Source organism: Nelumbo nucifera, chromosome 3 (genome assembly GCF_055504915.1).
Source record: "Nelumbo nucifera cultivar China Antique chromosome 3, China Antique-T2T, whole genome shotgun sequence".
In the NCBI taxonomy this organism is placed as follows: domain Eukaryota; kingdom Viridiplantae; phylum Streptophyta; class Magnoliopsida; order Proteales; family Nelumbonaceae; genus Nelumbo; species Nelumbo nucifera.
This window is the reverse complement of record NC_142651.1, coordinates 9,813,783-9,829,444: the sequence shown is the minus strand read 5'-3', so window position 1 is coordinate 9,829,444 and position 15,662 is coordinate 9,813,783. Positions and strand designations below refer to the sequence as shown.

At 39.6% G+C, this 15,662-nt stretch overlaps 2 protein-coding genes across 4 annotated transcripts; both read right to left on the bottom strand.

Annotated features, from left to right (window-relative positions):
- Positions 1–166: 166 nt before the first annotated feature.
- On the bottom strand, positions 167–3,729 carry LOC104593222 (transcription factor bHLH162-like). Its single transcript, XM_010252985.3, has 3 exons — positions 3,395–3,729; positions 2,955–3,296; positions 167–2,859 (listed from the first exon to the last, which is right to left on the bottom strand). The coding sequence occupies exons 1-3, from the start codon at positions 3,524–3,526 to the stop codon at positions 2,764–2,766; spliced, it is 570 nt and encodes a 189-aa protein (XP_010251287.1). The 5' UTR covers positions 3,527–3,729; the 3' UTR covers positions 167–2,763.
- A 7,813-nt stretch (positions 3,730–11,542) lies between these two features.
- Positions 11,543–13,268, bottom strand: LOC104593221 (transcription factor bHLH162-like). Of its 3 annotated transcripts, XR_016083765.1 has the most exons (5): positions 12,860–13,268; positions 12,654–12,698; positions 12,030–12,368; positions 11,726–11,943; positions 11,543–11,687 (listed from the first exon to the last, which is right to left on the bottom strand). XR_016083765.1 is itself a non-coding variant. In XM_010252983.3 (4 exons), the coding sequence occupies exons 1-4, from the start codon at positions 12,983–12,985 to the stop codon at positions 11,788–11,790; spliced, it is 666 nt and encodes a 221-aa protein (XP_010251285.1). In that variant the 5' UTR covers positions 12,986–13,267; the 3' UTR covers positions 11,543–11,787. The 3 variants fall into 3 exon arrangements, 2 of the variants coding, with proteins under 2 accessions (XP_010251285.1, XP_010251286.1); XM_010252983.3 differs by having other exon boundaries at positions 11,543–11,943; positions 12,860–13,267; XM_010252984.3 differs by lacking the exon at positions 12,654–12,698 and having other exon boundaries at positions 11,543–11,943; positions 12,860–13,251.
- Between the last annotated feature and the right edge of the window lie 2,394 nt (positions 13,269–15,662).

The window sequence follows — 15,662 nt, the reverse complement described above, 5'->3', positions numbered from 1 at the left end:
GCAATAGTTGAGCCTCTGAAGGTTTGAGGAGATGGAAATGACACGGAATGTTGGTGGAGAGAGAGAGAGATTGGATTGTGGATTTGTGGTGCATCCAGGCCCTAAGTCCCCATTTGGACATGGGGCCCTTATGTATACTATTTTCTTTTCTCGGTTCTTAATGAGATTTTTAAGGACTTGGCTTACCATCTTGGGCTGGACTGAAGTGGTCCAATTTGATTTAAATTGGACCAACTGGGTTTATGGTCTTTCATAAGCCGGTGGTCTTATACAGCCTTTTCAATCTTGTGTTTAATCCTCCTTATTCCACCCATGAATTGTGGTTGAATTGAACAATTAAACTCAGCTTGGAAAGAGTACAAATACAAGTATTTATAGTGAAAATACATACAAAATACAAAATTTTGCACTCTACATATTTGTATTAGTACTCTTTTCAAATTTAGCCTTGACAACATGGTCTGGGGCCAAACTTGACGTAAGCAGCATAAATTAGACATAATCTTAGTAAACTTATTACAATGTCAATGAGATGTAAATCTACAAGCCCCAGGTTATTTCTCCCAACCCCATCAAAAGAGAGACAAAAGTATACATGCTTAAGACCTGTCAAAAAAAAGTATACATGCCTAAGAGAAGGAAAGGAAAAGTGTAAGGCTTTAACTTAGAACTCAAGGTTCGGACAATAGTTAAACTGTACCATTTGGTAGTAGTCATTTCTGTCCCTAAAATAAAGGAGGCGTTAGATCAAACTCGCATAACCACAAGCTTTCCCTGGCACTCTGGCAGGGCCAGTTCATTATACATATCCTGCTTTGAGTCCTACCCACACCAATTCATGTCTCACTACAGTACTACATTTAGAATATCTCCCAATATATATAGTTAAACTGTAGTAAAAACGACTCGGATCTCCTGCCCACCTCTACTCATAACACACTACCCCTATGAATTGAAAACATCTCCCCTTGCATAATACTATGCAGAGGATGAGATGTTCTCCATGTGTAAATATCATAAATATGGGCAGAATTTGTGTGTGCAAGAAATCCGAACTCACTAAAAATAGCATAATTTTCAAAGGTTAATTCTTGGACTTTTATAAAACTAAAATACTGACTTGTGCTATGTACATGTGCAAAGTTGTAAAGTATAATTTTGACATCACAAAATTAAAAATAACTTTTACGACCTGCACCAAGACGAATAAAAATGTAGTGCATGAATAATACAGGTGTTGAAAAAGTGAAATAGATCTTCAAAAATATTGTATCAAGTGTCAACGTCACGGGTCAGTTTGAAAAGAGTACAAACACAAAATACATACAAAATATAAGGTTTTGCATTGTATATTTTTATAATAGTTTAATACAGTTATGTTTGTAACCCCCAAAAAAAAATATAGTTATATTTATTTATTTTTCAAATGGTTAATAGATCATGCATGCATTTAGTCACTTACATTTAAAATGTATATTGAATATTTCCATTCAATATTTTTTCAGGGAAATCTGTTTAAGTGTTGTTTGGACATATATGAGCTTGGAGTGCAAAGGTGAAAGAAATCAAGCTATAACTACAAAAATATGAAAGAGTTGAAGGTTTAAATGGTCCTATATTTTTGTGGAATGTGCAAATAACCCTTGGGATCAGCTAGGATAACATTATGATGACACTATTGTTTATTTTCTTTGCGAAACTTCACATTTTCAGAATGCATTTCTAAAAACTTAGTCCAAGCTTCCTGTTTGGAGGCATGTTTAACCATTTCAGATCAGCTGATAAGTTTTAGGGGTCATTTGATAAACACTGAATTGGCAGAATTGAATTGTTTATTTGTTTATTTTTAGGCTCAATTTGAAAAAAGTAAATATATATATATACATGTACGGTGCAAATTGAGTCCCACCATGGTGTGACTGAAACAAGGGGTAATAATGAAATAGGCCGTAATATACAGGGGGGCATAGTCTGGCTCTGGCTGTACATGAATCTGGGGCGAGCTTTTGGGCCTACAACTAGGGGTGCATCTCAGATTGGCCCGAATTAGTATTTTGCACTGCCTTGGACTCGACCCTTTGGGCCTTTGTATAATACCCACGTTATGTAGATATATTACAGGCCAGGCTTGGAATATAGTAATTGGCCTAGGCTTGGGATGCAAATTTCTGGTGTTTCAGTACTTTATAATTTTTTAGTCTTTTTTTTTTCAAAATTGTTTCAGGGGTCGGCTTTAGGCATGCCTACCCCTGAAAGTGGCCAAACTGAAATACCCCATCCTATTGAAAATTTGAACCTTTATTGCATATTTTAAAATCAATAAAAAAGTCTACACTATTTTGATAGATGTGAATCTAGATATATCATATCATATCACTATTTTATCCACTAAAAGACAATAAATAAACAAATCAATTCAGCATAGATAATATATAATTTTGCTGAAGCTGCAGTTGTTTATATTTTTGAAAAATAAAATCATACATGTTTGATGAACGCCCCTAAATGTTTACAAGATCTCTCTCTAAACGTTCATAAATTTGATTAATTGATCAGGTCTTTGCTTGTCCTGTTCAACTGTCCTAGTAATATGGGATGAATAATCCTCGTTTTTTTTTTCGGGCTTCATGGGTGGGCTATATATAGGACCCAAATCAACTAATTACAACCGTATCACAATCGGTTACTTCTGCCCATCGCCTTGCCCAAGATTATCACACCCCTATTTTATGCTGCTATGTAAGGCAGTTTCTATAGTCGGATTTAATTAATAAAAGATGTAGACAACATTGAAAGAACCAAATCCTTCAACCTCTCACGTACCCTTGAAATCTCCATGCCAACTCCAGAACTAGTGACCTGAAAGTATCAAAAGTGTCCTAAGCTTGAATTTCTTTAACTATCTTCAGAAAAAAAAAAGTATGATAAGCAATTCGAATTTAGAAGTTAATTACCTGGGCATGAATTGTGTGGAAGATCTTATCACCAATACAGGAGAAACTGGCATTCACGACTTCAGCTCCTTCTTCCTCAAGAAGACTAATTACTTCATAAAATAGGAAATTTTTGTCGAACCCACTAACCAGAAGGACCTCTAGATTGGGACCCAAGTCTCGAAGTTCGAGTATGGGCAATGTAAACTCGATTTTCATTGTGTCTCTGAAGTCAGTGTTTATCCCTTTGATGCTCATTGTGAATTGCTTCCTTCCCTTGAGTTCTTCTACTCTTTCTCGCAATTGCTTTATATAGCTGATAGCATGATCTAAGTCTAATTTGTCTCCTTCCGACGATGCATCCTGAGAAATACAAAAGGGCCGGGTTTAAGAAATTATCAGTCTTATATACTTTGTACAGCCAGTCGGAGAGGCAAGAGGCAAGAGGAAAGTAATTGTACCTTAGAGGCGTTATGGTGCTTAGCGATGAGAGAGGCAAGTTTGAAACAGAGACCCTTCATGTGGATTCTTCTATTTCTCTCAATAATCTTCCGATCGAGCTTGGCCGATTCACTTCGACGACGCTGCTTCATCTCTTCCTGTTTTTGTTCCTCCAAGTTCTCTCACACCAGAAGCATCAATTGAAGTATTGAACAAAAGAACAAGAAGTGAAGAAGAAACGGAACGAGGTCTGAATTAATTAAGTGGTAAGGCGGTGAGCGAGTGGGACGATGAACTTTCCTAAGTCCACTTATTTAACGAGGAACAGGAGAAGGATAAGAAGAGTAGATCTGGTGAGGACTGGCCAGTGGGCAGTGGCCACTTATAAAAGGTCAAGAGCTCAAAAGCGAGTGAGAGAAGTGAGAACTGGCCCACAGCATTCGTTATGTTTCATACGGCCCCTCAGAGTCTCAGACTGCGGGAGAAAAGGAAGAAGCCTGCTGAAGCCCGGCGACTCTGTATCTGCTGACCACAAATAATGAAACAAGACGCTAGTCACAAATCTTATAGCCGCACAACACAAACATTTTCTTCTATTTGGGTCACAGTGGTTGAGCAGACCCGTCTTTCTCTTTCACTTTGGGAAATGGCAAGTATGGAGGGAGGGGCCTGCATGATGCAACAGATATGTCAGGCATGCCGTATTCAAAGACGGGTTGGACCAAACCAACTCGTTTACGAAACATTGTTGTTCTTGGTCAACCGTTCAATATATAAAATTATACTATTAACCGCACGTGAGACGCTTACCGAGTTTTACCGAGTTGACTCCGGCCACTGTTATCTCCGCGTTCACCGACCAGTGAATTAAATCATAAAGCATGTTTATGTGCGATTGGAAAGAAAGGCCAAGCCTCCCCTCATTCCTTATTCCAAAAGCAAAAATGGCGTTGAATTTATTTTTTTACTATACTAGTTGAATGACTGGCTGACTGCAATGTATAAGAGAGTAAGAGGAGATAATGGACAAGGATGGAAATGAGAATTGAAATATATACCTATAATTGGAAATTACATGAATAGCATATTGGATCTCTTAGCCACTAAGATTACAACCATTTTAATTGAGAATATTTTCTGTGTTTACGGTGGGAAGAATTATTGTAGATTGGATTGGAGCCACGCTATGGTTATATACTGTCTTGAACATTGAATAAAGATTGGAGCGAGTCACACCATCTCTTTCAGTTTATTTATTTATTTATTTATTTATCTCTTTCATATAGCACAAGGGGGCAGTCAATACTTATTGCTCCAATTACTTGTGCAAATTTCATTTGTATTGGAGTAAATGCATCATATATGGTGTAAATAGTGATTCCGATCTTCTACCTACAATAACTTTAAACACATTTACCCATGATCAAGTTATAAATTTCTATTAAGTTGGTGTAAAATTCATAGCCAAGAGTTTCTTGTGAATTTTTATTAAATTGATGTAATGATTTTTGAACCATATCAAATTGGTCTCATGTTCTTTTATATGATTTGATTAATACCATATAAGTGTGTAAGAAAGATAAAAAAATAAAATAAAAGAACAAGAGAGGGAGCGGAAGAGAAAGAAAATGAGAGATTGAGGAAAAACCATAGGTAGAGAGAAAATAAGAGAAATTGATAGAAAGAATGTAAATAAAGAAACCAATAACCATTTTTATTTATTTTTAAATCACACAATCATTGAGTAAAGAGAGATGACCGTGGGAATGAGAGAGAGAGAGAGAGATAAACTAAAAACCCTTTTTTATTTTCCATATCACCCAACATTAAGGGCAATTTCGGTATAAGCTTTTTGTTGTGTCCAACATGGATTAAGAGTCTCATGTTGGCAATAGTCATATAAGCCTTTGCTGACATGATGGGGGTTTTATAATTAGAAATGTAGAGCCAGTTGTTAGAGTTTTGTTGGTTTTTGGACCAACTTGTAGCCTAATTTTAAATATATAGCGCACTTTGACTATAGTTTGCCCTAATCTAAAAGCAAAGCTTATTTCTTATCTAGATGGTGGGTTAATGATCCAACTTTTCAAAGAAACCCATTATGTCATAATTGAATATTAAATATTTAAAAACGATAAAACACTAAAAATGAAAAAGTACAAAATTTTGTCAAAAACATTTCTAATGTTATATATTCATCATATTAAATAAAAATAATTGTTAAAATAAAAGTTATTTTTATTTATGATAGAAATGGAATACAAATTTAATAATAATTGATGAGGGCAGATTTGGCCCTCCAGTGAAATTGCGACACGTGGCACCTCGTGACAACTAGTCAAGCCCCCAGGCAACAACTTACCAAGTTGGTCCCCCCCCCGGGCACCGGTCTGGCTGGCCTGGCGCAACCTACGCGACCTGGCCGGATGAGCCTGCCACATGCGCCGACCTGGCAACCTGGCCCGGACACAGGCGCCGACCTGGCAATCTGGCCCGGAAACAGGCGCCGACCTGATGACCTGACCCAGACACAGGCGCCGACCTGGCAACCTGACCGGACACCGACCCGCCGACTAACACAGGCGCGGACCTGGCAAACTGGCCCGGACACCGACCCGCCGACTGACACAGGCGCCAACCTGGCAACCTGGCCCGGACACCGACCCGCTGACAGACACAGGCGCCGGCCTGGCAACCTGGCCCGGACACCGACCCGTCGACTGATAGGCGCCGACCTGACAACCTGGCCCGGGCGCCGACTTGGCCGCCTGGCACAAGCGCCAGCCTGACAACCTCGAGGAGTTCATCACCGTACCCCGGTTCTGACGGGATATGACGTCTTACCATTTGAAGGCTTTTCACCCACCTAACCCGCGAGGGCACCACTATATAAGGACTCCGACCCCCAAAGCCAGGGGGGAGAAAAAGGGTATGGTAACCCCCGCTCTCTAGCTCTCTCATTTCTCTCCAAGCCCTCTGTAATCAGAACGCTAACTTAGGCATCGGAGAGTCCCCGCCGGGAAAATGCCCCCGGGTCCTCTGATTCAGTTCCCGCAGGTCCCTCAGCTCCCGCCGTCTACAAAGGAGAGAAAATCACCTCACGTGGGGGGTAGTCGGGTAGCGCTGCACCAGGGAGCTCCACCATCCTCTGAGTTGCTGACCGCCTAGGAGCAAGTCAAGTGATGAGTTCGCCACCAGGGAGCACTGCCGGGCAGTTCGCCACTAGGCAGTTCGCCATAAGGCAGTTCGTCACCAGGCAGTTCGCCACCAGGCAGTTCGCCACCAGGGAGCACTGTCGGGCAGTTCGCCACCAGGGAGCACTGCCGGGCAGTTCGCCACCAGGGAGCACTGCCGGGCAGTTCGCCATCAGGCGGTTCGTCACCAGGCAGTTTGCCATCAGGCAGCGCCACCAGGCAGTTCGCCATCAGGCAGTTCACCACCAGGCAGTTCGCCATCAGGCAGTTCGCCACCAGGGAGCACTGTCGGGTAGTTCGCCACCAGGAAGTTCGCCCCTAGGCAGTTCGCCACCAGGCAGTTCGCCATCAGGCAGTTCGCCTCCAGGGAGCACTACCGGGCAGTTCGCCACCAGGCAGTTCGCCACCAGGCAGTTCGCCATCAGGCAGTTCGTCACTAGGCAGTTCGCCATCAGGCAGCGCCACCAGGCAGTTCGCCATCAGGCAGTTTGCCACCAGGGAGCACTACCAGACAGTTCGCCACCGGGCAGTCCGCCACCAGGCAGTTCGCCCCTAGGCAGTTCGCCACCAGGGAGCATCACCAGGCAGTTCGCCACCAGGCAGTTCTCCCCCAGGAAGTTCGCCACCAAGTAGCTCATCACCAAGGCACGTCACCACCAGGTCAAACACGAGGTACTTAGCCAAAAAAAAATTTTACACATCCCAAAAAATGGTACGTGACCAAAAACGGTTACATCAATAATAATAATAATTGTTATTTTCTATAAGCATTTAAGTTTATTATTAATCATATTGTTACCTTTGTTAATTTTCAATTTCTATCTTAACTATGACATACCTAAAATTCAATTAATTAATATGAAGAAAAATTTCTCACATTCAACACATGTGCCTAATTATTAGTAAGAACAAAAATATGAATGGTAGTTGGATTTTGTTTTTTATTATACTATATATACTACTATTAAAAGTAGGATAATGTGGAAATTTTCTTTTTGACTAAAATACCTCTATCTTAAAATTTGGTCACTCTCTAATTGTAAGGTCATTTGAACTATTACTTTTCACTTCATTGAATTCTCTCTCGTTAAACCTTATGTTTAAGGTATTAACTGCTATTTTCTCTTATTAAATCCTATATTTAAGGTATTTTTTCATCAATAAAATCAATTAATTAGACCTAAATCCAATACTTTTAACAATATCCATGTTTTTTCAAATGACCCATGAACACAACTATTCTTTCATCCAAGTGGTCCATAAGAAATTCAAACATTTGGGTAAAACGGATCAACTCATTTTGTTATAATTAAACAACAAAAAGTTTTAAATAAAAATAAATACAAAAAATTTATAGAAAAATTTAGGCACATTTTTAATATTTTCTATTAATCCTATTTTTATTGATGATGGAAATTAAATACAAAATTTAAATATCTCAACTCAAATTCAAATATAAGAAAATAAAAATAAAAAACACCCAAATTTATATATTAAGTTTGAAATATGTTTGCAACTAGACCAGATTGTAAATGATCACTCCTACATGGGTGGGTAAAGTCTAACTAAAACTCTTTATTCTCCTAGCTTTATTTGTTAAAAAATATTTATAATTTTCCTTATAGAATTACATATTTTATTAATATCTCCATATAATTGAAAACAAAACCAAGTAAAAAAAAAGAACACGCGGTAAACATGTCAATTAATTCTACATCTGATAATTGTACCTGAAGTGGAGCTCTCTAGTGGCGAGCTGTCTGGTGGCGAGCTACCTAGTGGCGAACTACCTGGTGGTGAGCTACCTGGTGGCAAACTACCTTGATGAGCTACTTGGTGGCAAACTACCTTGTGGCAGGCTACCTTGATGAGCTACTTGGTGGCGAATTACCTTGTGGCGGGCTACCTTGATGAGCTACTTGGTGGTGAGCTACCTGGTGGCGAACTACCTTGTGGCGGGCTACCTTGATGAGTTACTTGGTGGTGAGCTACCTGGTGGCGAACTGCCTAGTGGCGAGCTACCTAGTGGCGAACTGCCTTGTGGTGAGCTACCTTGTGGCAAATTGCCTAGTGGCGAACTACCTTGTGGTGGGCTACCTTGATGAGTTACTTGGTGGTGAGCTACCTGGTGGCGAACTACCTAGTGGCGAGCTACCTAGTGGCGAACTGCCTTGTGGTGAGCTACCTTGTGGCGAACTGCCTTATGGTGAGCTACCTTGTGGTGAACTACCTAGTGGTGAGCTGCCTGTGAGGTGTCGGGCAGGTGCCGAACTGACCAGGTGCCAAGCTGGGCAAGTTAGGTGACGAGCTTCCTTGCTCTTTAAAGTCCTACAAGGAACCAAATGTCAGAGGACCCGGAGTGGCTAACCCGGTGAGGTCGCTCCGATGCTTAAGTCAGTACTCTCATAGTAGATTGTGAGCTAAAAATCATGAAGTATGAGAGTTAGAATATGCTTATTTGCTTATTTGCTCTCTCCCCTTGCCCTTGGGGTTGGTGCCTTTATATAGGCATTGTTTGGCATGGGCTTAACGCACAATATCCGAGATTTCTACGAGGTCGTCTAAGTGGTTCAAGATTCCTGGAGGTAACCGCCATGCACGTTGACCACCCTCCGGATCGTTCGACATGTGGGCCAACTTCCAAGGATCATGGGAGAGTTAGGATATGCATGCCAAATTTGTCGATGAGCACGTCTCGCATGTCGCCAGGTCAGTGCCTGTGCCAAGCCGCCAAGTCGCGCCTGGGCCAGGCTGCCAGCTCGTGCTTGTGCCAGGTCGTGCCTGTGCCAGGTCCTGCCTGTGCCAGGTCGTGCCTGTGCCAACTCATGCCTGTGCCAGGCTACCAGCACGTGCCAGGGCCAGGTCGCCAGGTCGCGCCTGTGCCAGGCTGCTAGCTCGTGCTTGTGCTAGGCTGCCAGCTCATGCCTGTGCCAGGCTGCTAGCTCGCGCCAGGGCTAGGTTACCAGGTCGCACTTGTGCCAGGTCACCAACTCGTGCCTGTGCTAGGCTGCCAGCTTGCGCCAGGGCCAAGCCGCTAGGTCGTGCCTGTGCCAGGCCGCACCAGGGTCAGGCCACTAGGCCATGCATGTGCCAGGCCGCGCTCAAGCCGCCAGGTGGGATACCATCAACTTGGCTAAGGCAAGTTGTTTCCAAAACAGTTTCGGGTGTCACCTATTTGTTCTTAGGTGCCATGTGTCACAATATCATTGGAGGGCCAAATTCGCCCTTATCAGTACCAAAAACGCCTAGCTTACATGTAACGTATTTGAATTGGGATTTGCAACATATTTTTTTCCGTACTTGTTGAACTAAGCAATACGTCTCTAACAAGTGTCAAAAGGAGGATGCCAAGTGAATACTTATCTATCACACACTGCTTGTTTAATTTTAATGCAACATTAAAGGAAAAAAAAAGGTAAGGCAGAACCATATATATTTGGCAAATTTATATTAAGATCCAAAGGTTTTCTCCATCGTAAACTTACCCTCAATTTCTGTTTCCATTTTATATGTAATTCAATCTTATTCTCTATTACGGGTGAACATGGCCGATTCGGTTTGATTTTATGGCAGAAACTGGAACCTATATTATAAGGGTTGGTTTCAGGTTTTTGAAGGTTGGTTTGAGAGTCGGTTCTTTTATTGGTGGTTTTGAGGTCAATTACATTCCAGGGTCTATCCGTGGCACTTGTACTTTTTTTATTCTCCCCCTTCATAGAAAAAAGCATATTCTTTAAAAATTTGATTTTAAATAAATATATAGTTTAAAATTTATATTATCTATATTAATTAAATTTGATAACTTAGTATTTAGATTATCATTATATGGTAAAAAACTTATAAATTAAATTTAAATTTTGTAAATATTACCTTTTACACTATTTATTGTATACATTCAAATATTAAAATGAAAACAAATAATCAAATCACTTAAATAACTCAATGGTCAAGTGAGATGATGACTTTTGTAACCATGAATGCTTAGATTCAAATCTTCACATCTCTAAAAGCATTATGGGGTTTATTTCAAGACAGGTTCCGACAAGATCGGTTCCACCAAGGCTAGTCCATTGGGTTGGTTTGAATAGGATAAACCCCTAAGCCTTAGAACCAGCCTGGGTGGGAGTTAGTTCCAAGACTTGGAACCAGACCCTACCCTGTAACAGATTGGGTAGGGTTGGTTCAAGACTGGTTCACCCTAATTAATTGTTCTCTATCATTATCAAAAACACTCTTTTGAAAACTTTTGTTTTTTTTCCACGGATTTTCTCCCATCAGACACATTTATTTATAACATGAATATATTCGGTCAAGTCAACTGTAGAGAACAAAGTGAAGTAATCCCCATGCATCATTTTTGTTTTCTACGACAAAATTAAACATGACCGACCATTTACTCTATTATCTGTTTTTGTACGATAGAAACACCTTGGTTTATTTCTCTCTCCTCTCACATGTTGATTTATCCCATGACCCACCGATAGTTTTGTTCGACCATCAATCGATGGATATATATATATGCCTATTTTCAAATTCTGATTCGAGGGAAAAAGTTGAACAGAGGGGTATTATTGTAATCTTGCAGATGCCTTTCGTTTTGGCACGGGGGTGTGTACGTATAAAAAGGACAAGTTTAAAAGAATATATAATTAGCTTAATATAAAAAAAAAAAAACCACTATAGCCCCCAAGAGAAAATTCCTGGCTCCACTGCTTTCACTTATCCTTTTGCTGCACTATCCACACTCCAAACACATGCAGCCTTAGGTTGTGTATGGCTCAGTAGCACTGTACAAATAAAATTGTATTTGAGCATGGAAAACACGGATGATAATGATCGAATTGTGCATGCATATTTAATTAGTGGGGTTAGAAATGGTCAGCCCAGGTAGTCAGCTGAACTCCCAAGGAATTTTAACATTGGAATATATTCAATTGCGAATCCACTGCCGTGATCCAATAACATTCCCATAAGTTGTTGGCAAGGGGAGAAATCAGAAATCGATTATATGTTGTTTTTATTCATTTATCATTTAATCCAGGCGACGACTTTGACCCGTTTGGTATATATTCTATATTACTAAAGTTGTTGACAATCATCTGAAAGACCAGACGACTGACACTGATACGGTTCCTGAACAACTTTCTAACGGGGAAGAAACTCAGTACAGTCTGTAATCGCCATGCTACTTAATTAGCTCCATAATCACATCAAACTTGCTAGTTAATTCGTATTGGTTGATCATCTTGTATGTCTCCCGACTCTCCTCCCATCCTGCTACCAGAGGCAAATGATGTTGGATTCATGGAATGAACCACCTCCTTCAACCTTTCACTTACTGTTGAAGTTTCGATACCAACTCTAGAGCACTTGACCTGAATTACAAGATACAATCAAAAAACAACCTCGTTAGTTTGTTAGCTCTCAATATCTATTTATCTGTTAAACTTCAAAAAACTACCTGAGCATGAATTGTGTGGAAGATCCTATCTCCCACACAAGCGAAACTGGCATTGACGACTTCAGCTCCTTCTTCCTCAAGAACACAAATTATTTCATAAAACGTGAAGCTTTTATTCAACCCGCTAATCAAAACTACCTCAAGATTAGGACCCGAGTCTCTAAGTTCAAGCACAGGCAATCCCACATCATCGATTTTCATGGAATCTCTCATATTTCTATTAATTCCTTTTATACACATTACTAATTGCCTCCTTTCTTTCAGTTCTTCTATTCTTTCACGTAATTGCATTATATAACTGGCGGCACGATCCAACCGATCTCTTTGATTGGTTGCATCCTGAAACACAAAATACCGGATGGATTTAAGCATGATTGCTCTTGTGGAACTCATCCATTGCATTAATCAATTAATAACTACTAAATATCTTATGTCGCATTAAAAGAAGTTGGATTGTGATTTCTGAAAATTGGCTGTAATTGCAATAGAATTGGTGTGGAAGATAATACCCCCCACCCCCAGCCGGGCTTCTCACCGGGGGAGAAAACATTGAAAGAGGATTAAGTAGTTACGGAATATAATAGTAATAGAAAAAAGAGTTTTGAAACCCAGTAGTTCTCAAACCTTCATCGAAGAAGATCTCCACAGGGGGTGATGACAAATACAACTCTGATGAATCCAAAAGAAGAACTAATTAAAACGAAATTAAATTACGCGAGTTATAGCCAATTTTTAATTCGATCCATCTTTCTTGTTTTTTGGGCTGTTACAATGGTGTATCATGTATGCTCTTTAATTTGCTGAGAGAGAGAGAGAGAGAGAGAGAGTACCCTATAGACGTTCTGGTGCTTGGGGATGAGAGCATCAAGCTTGAAGCAGAGGCGTTTCATGTGAATTCTTCTATTCCTCTCAATAGTCTTACGGTCGGGTTTAGTTGATCCACCACAAGTATTCATTTCTTCCCTCTGTTAACGTTCTTCTGGCCAAAATCTTTTATCTATCCAGTAGCAGACTTACAGGAACACCGAAAAGAAGAAATTAAGCAACTGGTAAACAATAAACAGGAAGATAGATGAAGAAGACGAAGAACAACAACAACGACAAGAACAAGATCAACATTACTAACAAGCCTTCTATTTAAATAGAAAAAAAAAAGGAATGAAGAAGAGGCAGAAAAAAACAAAACGGAGGAGGTTGAAAGGCTTGACTAAGATTGAGAAAGAAACAGGCTTCAGACTACCAGCGCGCACCAGCAAAATATGGAATGGCAAAGCGAATGAGGAGGGGAAAGGACCGGAATTGGCCCACACCACATTTTGACCTTGTGTTCGCTCGCAATAAGAGAGACAGCAACCCCACGTAAGGATATGAGAGGCGCCTAAACTGACTGTCACTGTTATAGACCGCGCTTTCACCGACCACCTTTATGTATAAAAATCGACTCTACGTCTCCGGTTCTCCGGCTACTTTGTGTCCAGCAAATTTCAATACCATTGTATTTACGCCTAGCTGACTTTGTATCCAGCAAAATCGACTCTACGACTAGTTCTCCAGCAAAATATGGAATGGCAAAGCGAAAGAAAGGGACAAACAAGAAAATCTATACAAGGTTTGTAAAAAATTTCCTACCTTTCCTTTCTTTTCCCAGCATTTTCCTTCAAACCAAACATAAGTAAAATTTAATATTACTGTTTCAGTTTTTTGTTCTCTTTTTAATTTTTTTTTATATCACATTATTAATCACGCTAGGGTTCACTTCTACAAAGATCAACCCCACAGACCCATTCATCCTACGGCTTAGTTTGGGAAGAGTGCAAATAAATATGTACATGCAAGAGCTTTATATACGTGTGTGTGTGGAATAAAAAAAAATTGAAGTTTTGTGCAAATAAATAAGGATGCATTTGGTAAGAGTGTGAATGCAGAATTGACTATTGAGTCTAATTTGTAACGGGGTTTGGTTTTGCAGTTGTTTCCTTATATTGAAAAACCAAAGTGAAATTAATTTTTCTTCCGATGTTTTTATATTTAAAATTGAAGCAAACCTAAGGTCAATGTAGATTTTAGTCTTGAAATTTGCTTTTAGATTTAGGGATAATTTCTTAAACTACCCTTATATTTAATTAATTGACTAATTATATCCTTATTGTTTACATATTGTTTTAAAGTATCCCTATTATTTCTGACAATTGTCTAAAATCTCCCCTACCATTAACTCTTTGTTATAGACCATTAATATGTGACACCTTCTGACTAATAATTTTTTTAAAATCTCAAAAATACCCTTTTATCATAGATAACTCAGGGCATGGAGACTAGGAGCGAAACCTATGTATGTTGCCAAGTGAGAAGATGAGGGATCGAGAGAGAGTATTGATGGTGCGCGATCGGGATGCTCCTAACTGGAGGATGATCTAGAACTTGGCTACGTGACAAGTTGGTTCGGTCTGCAAAACAGTGAAGCTCAGAGAACCCGGGGTGGCTAACACGACGAGGTCGCTTCAATGCTTAAGTTAGTATTGCGAGCTGAATGTTGAATGATAAGTGTACTAGTGAGCAAATAATCATGCGTACTTGGGTCCTGGAGGGGTTGATACCCTTATATAGTTGAGCTGCCGTGGGTCTCATGAAACGGTTCCGGGATCTTCGGCCTAAGTAGATGAGATCCGTTTCCACTTTAGTCAGGGTGCATTAATGGCAGCCAGAAGCTGATGCTCCAGCATCAGAGGTCAAACCCATTGAAAAAGCATCTTCTACAAGAAACTCATAATGAATCAGTTTTCTTCAAAAATTTTATCAATTGGGTTTTATTTCGAAAGTTTGAGGAATAATGGACAGATTAGATATTTCCTTTTTACTGTGAACATTTAATGATAATGTCAATTGTCATAAATAGTAGGAATACTTTAAGAAAATATGTAAATAGTAAGGATAGAGTTAATCAATAACTAAACCATAAGAATAGTTTGAAAAATTTACCCTTACATTTATTTATATATTTCTACTCATTTTTGTACAAACTGAAATTTGCTAAGATTTATCACTTAAAATCCTCGTCTTCAATTGAAGTGTGAAATTAAATAAGAGCCCAACTGCAACAATGGACGGAGGCCAAATCTCAATGTGACAAATTGGCTATGATTAAAGTCCATTTTGTAGTTCCAATGGTCAATATTACTTGTAGAAGAAATGAATAGAAGATGGGCCACAAGGCAATGTGGACCAGAGCTTACATGGCTGACCAAACAAGGTCTTCTACGTAGGGCTCTAATCGGGTCGGATACATGCTCGATGAATTAATGGCATTCGAATCCAAGCCAATTATTGAAACTTCAAAACCGAATCCATTCTAATTGTTCTTTTAAAATAAAGTAAGCTTTAAAAAGTATCAAAATATGAACTATTTCTGAACTTCTAATTTGTAAATATTTTATTTAAATAAAAATATTAACTATGTATAAACCTTATATATATATATAGAAAATGGATTCTCTGTCTGTGCAATAAATGGAATTTATTTGTGCGAGTAGATTCCCACTTGAGAGCTCACAACCCAGTAATTACAGTAATTAATGGAATCTACTGATTATTACAGTAATTAATTACTGTAATTTAATAAATATATAATTAGTG

Bases quoted from the DNA above. Each gene is read 5' to 3' on its own strand.
- LOC104593221 (XM_010252983.3), bottom strand. From the start codon at position 12,985: ATGAATACTTGTGGTGGATCAACTAAACCCGACCGTAAGACTATTGAG. The intron at 12,699-12,859 runs GTACTCTCTCTC...TGGATTCATCAG, and splicing joins AGCACCAGAACGTCTATAGG to AGTTGTATTTGTCATCACCC. The intron at 12,369-12,653 runs GTTTGAGAACTA...TTTGTGTTTCAG, and splicing joins GGAGATCTTCTTCGATGAAG to GATGCAACCAATCAAAGAGA.
- LOC104593222 (XM_010252985.3), bottom strand. From the start codon at position 3,526: ATGAAGCAGCGTCGTCGAAGTGAATCGGCCAAGCTCGATCGGAAGATT. The intron at 3,297-3,394 runs GTACAATTACTT...TGTATTTCTCAG, and splicing joins AGCACCATAACGCCTCTAAG to GATGCATCGTCGGAAGGAGA. The intron at 2,860-2,954 runs GTAATTAACTTC...TGATACTTTCAG, and splicing joins TCCACACAATTCATGCCCAG to GTCACTAGTTCTGGAGTTGG.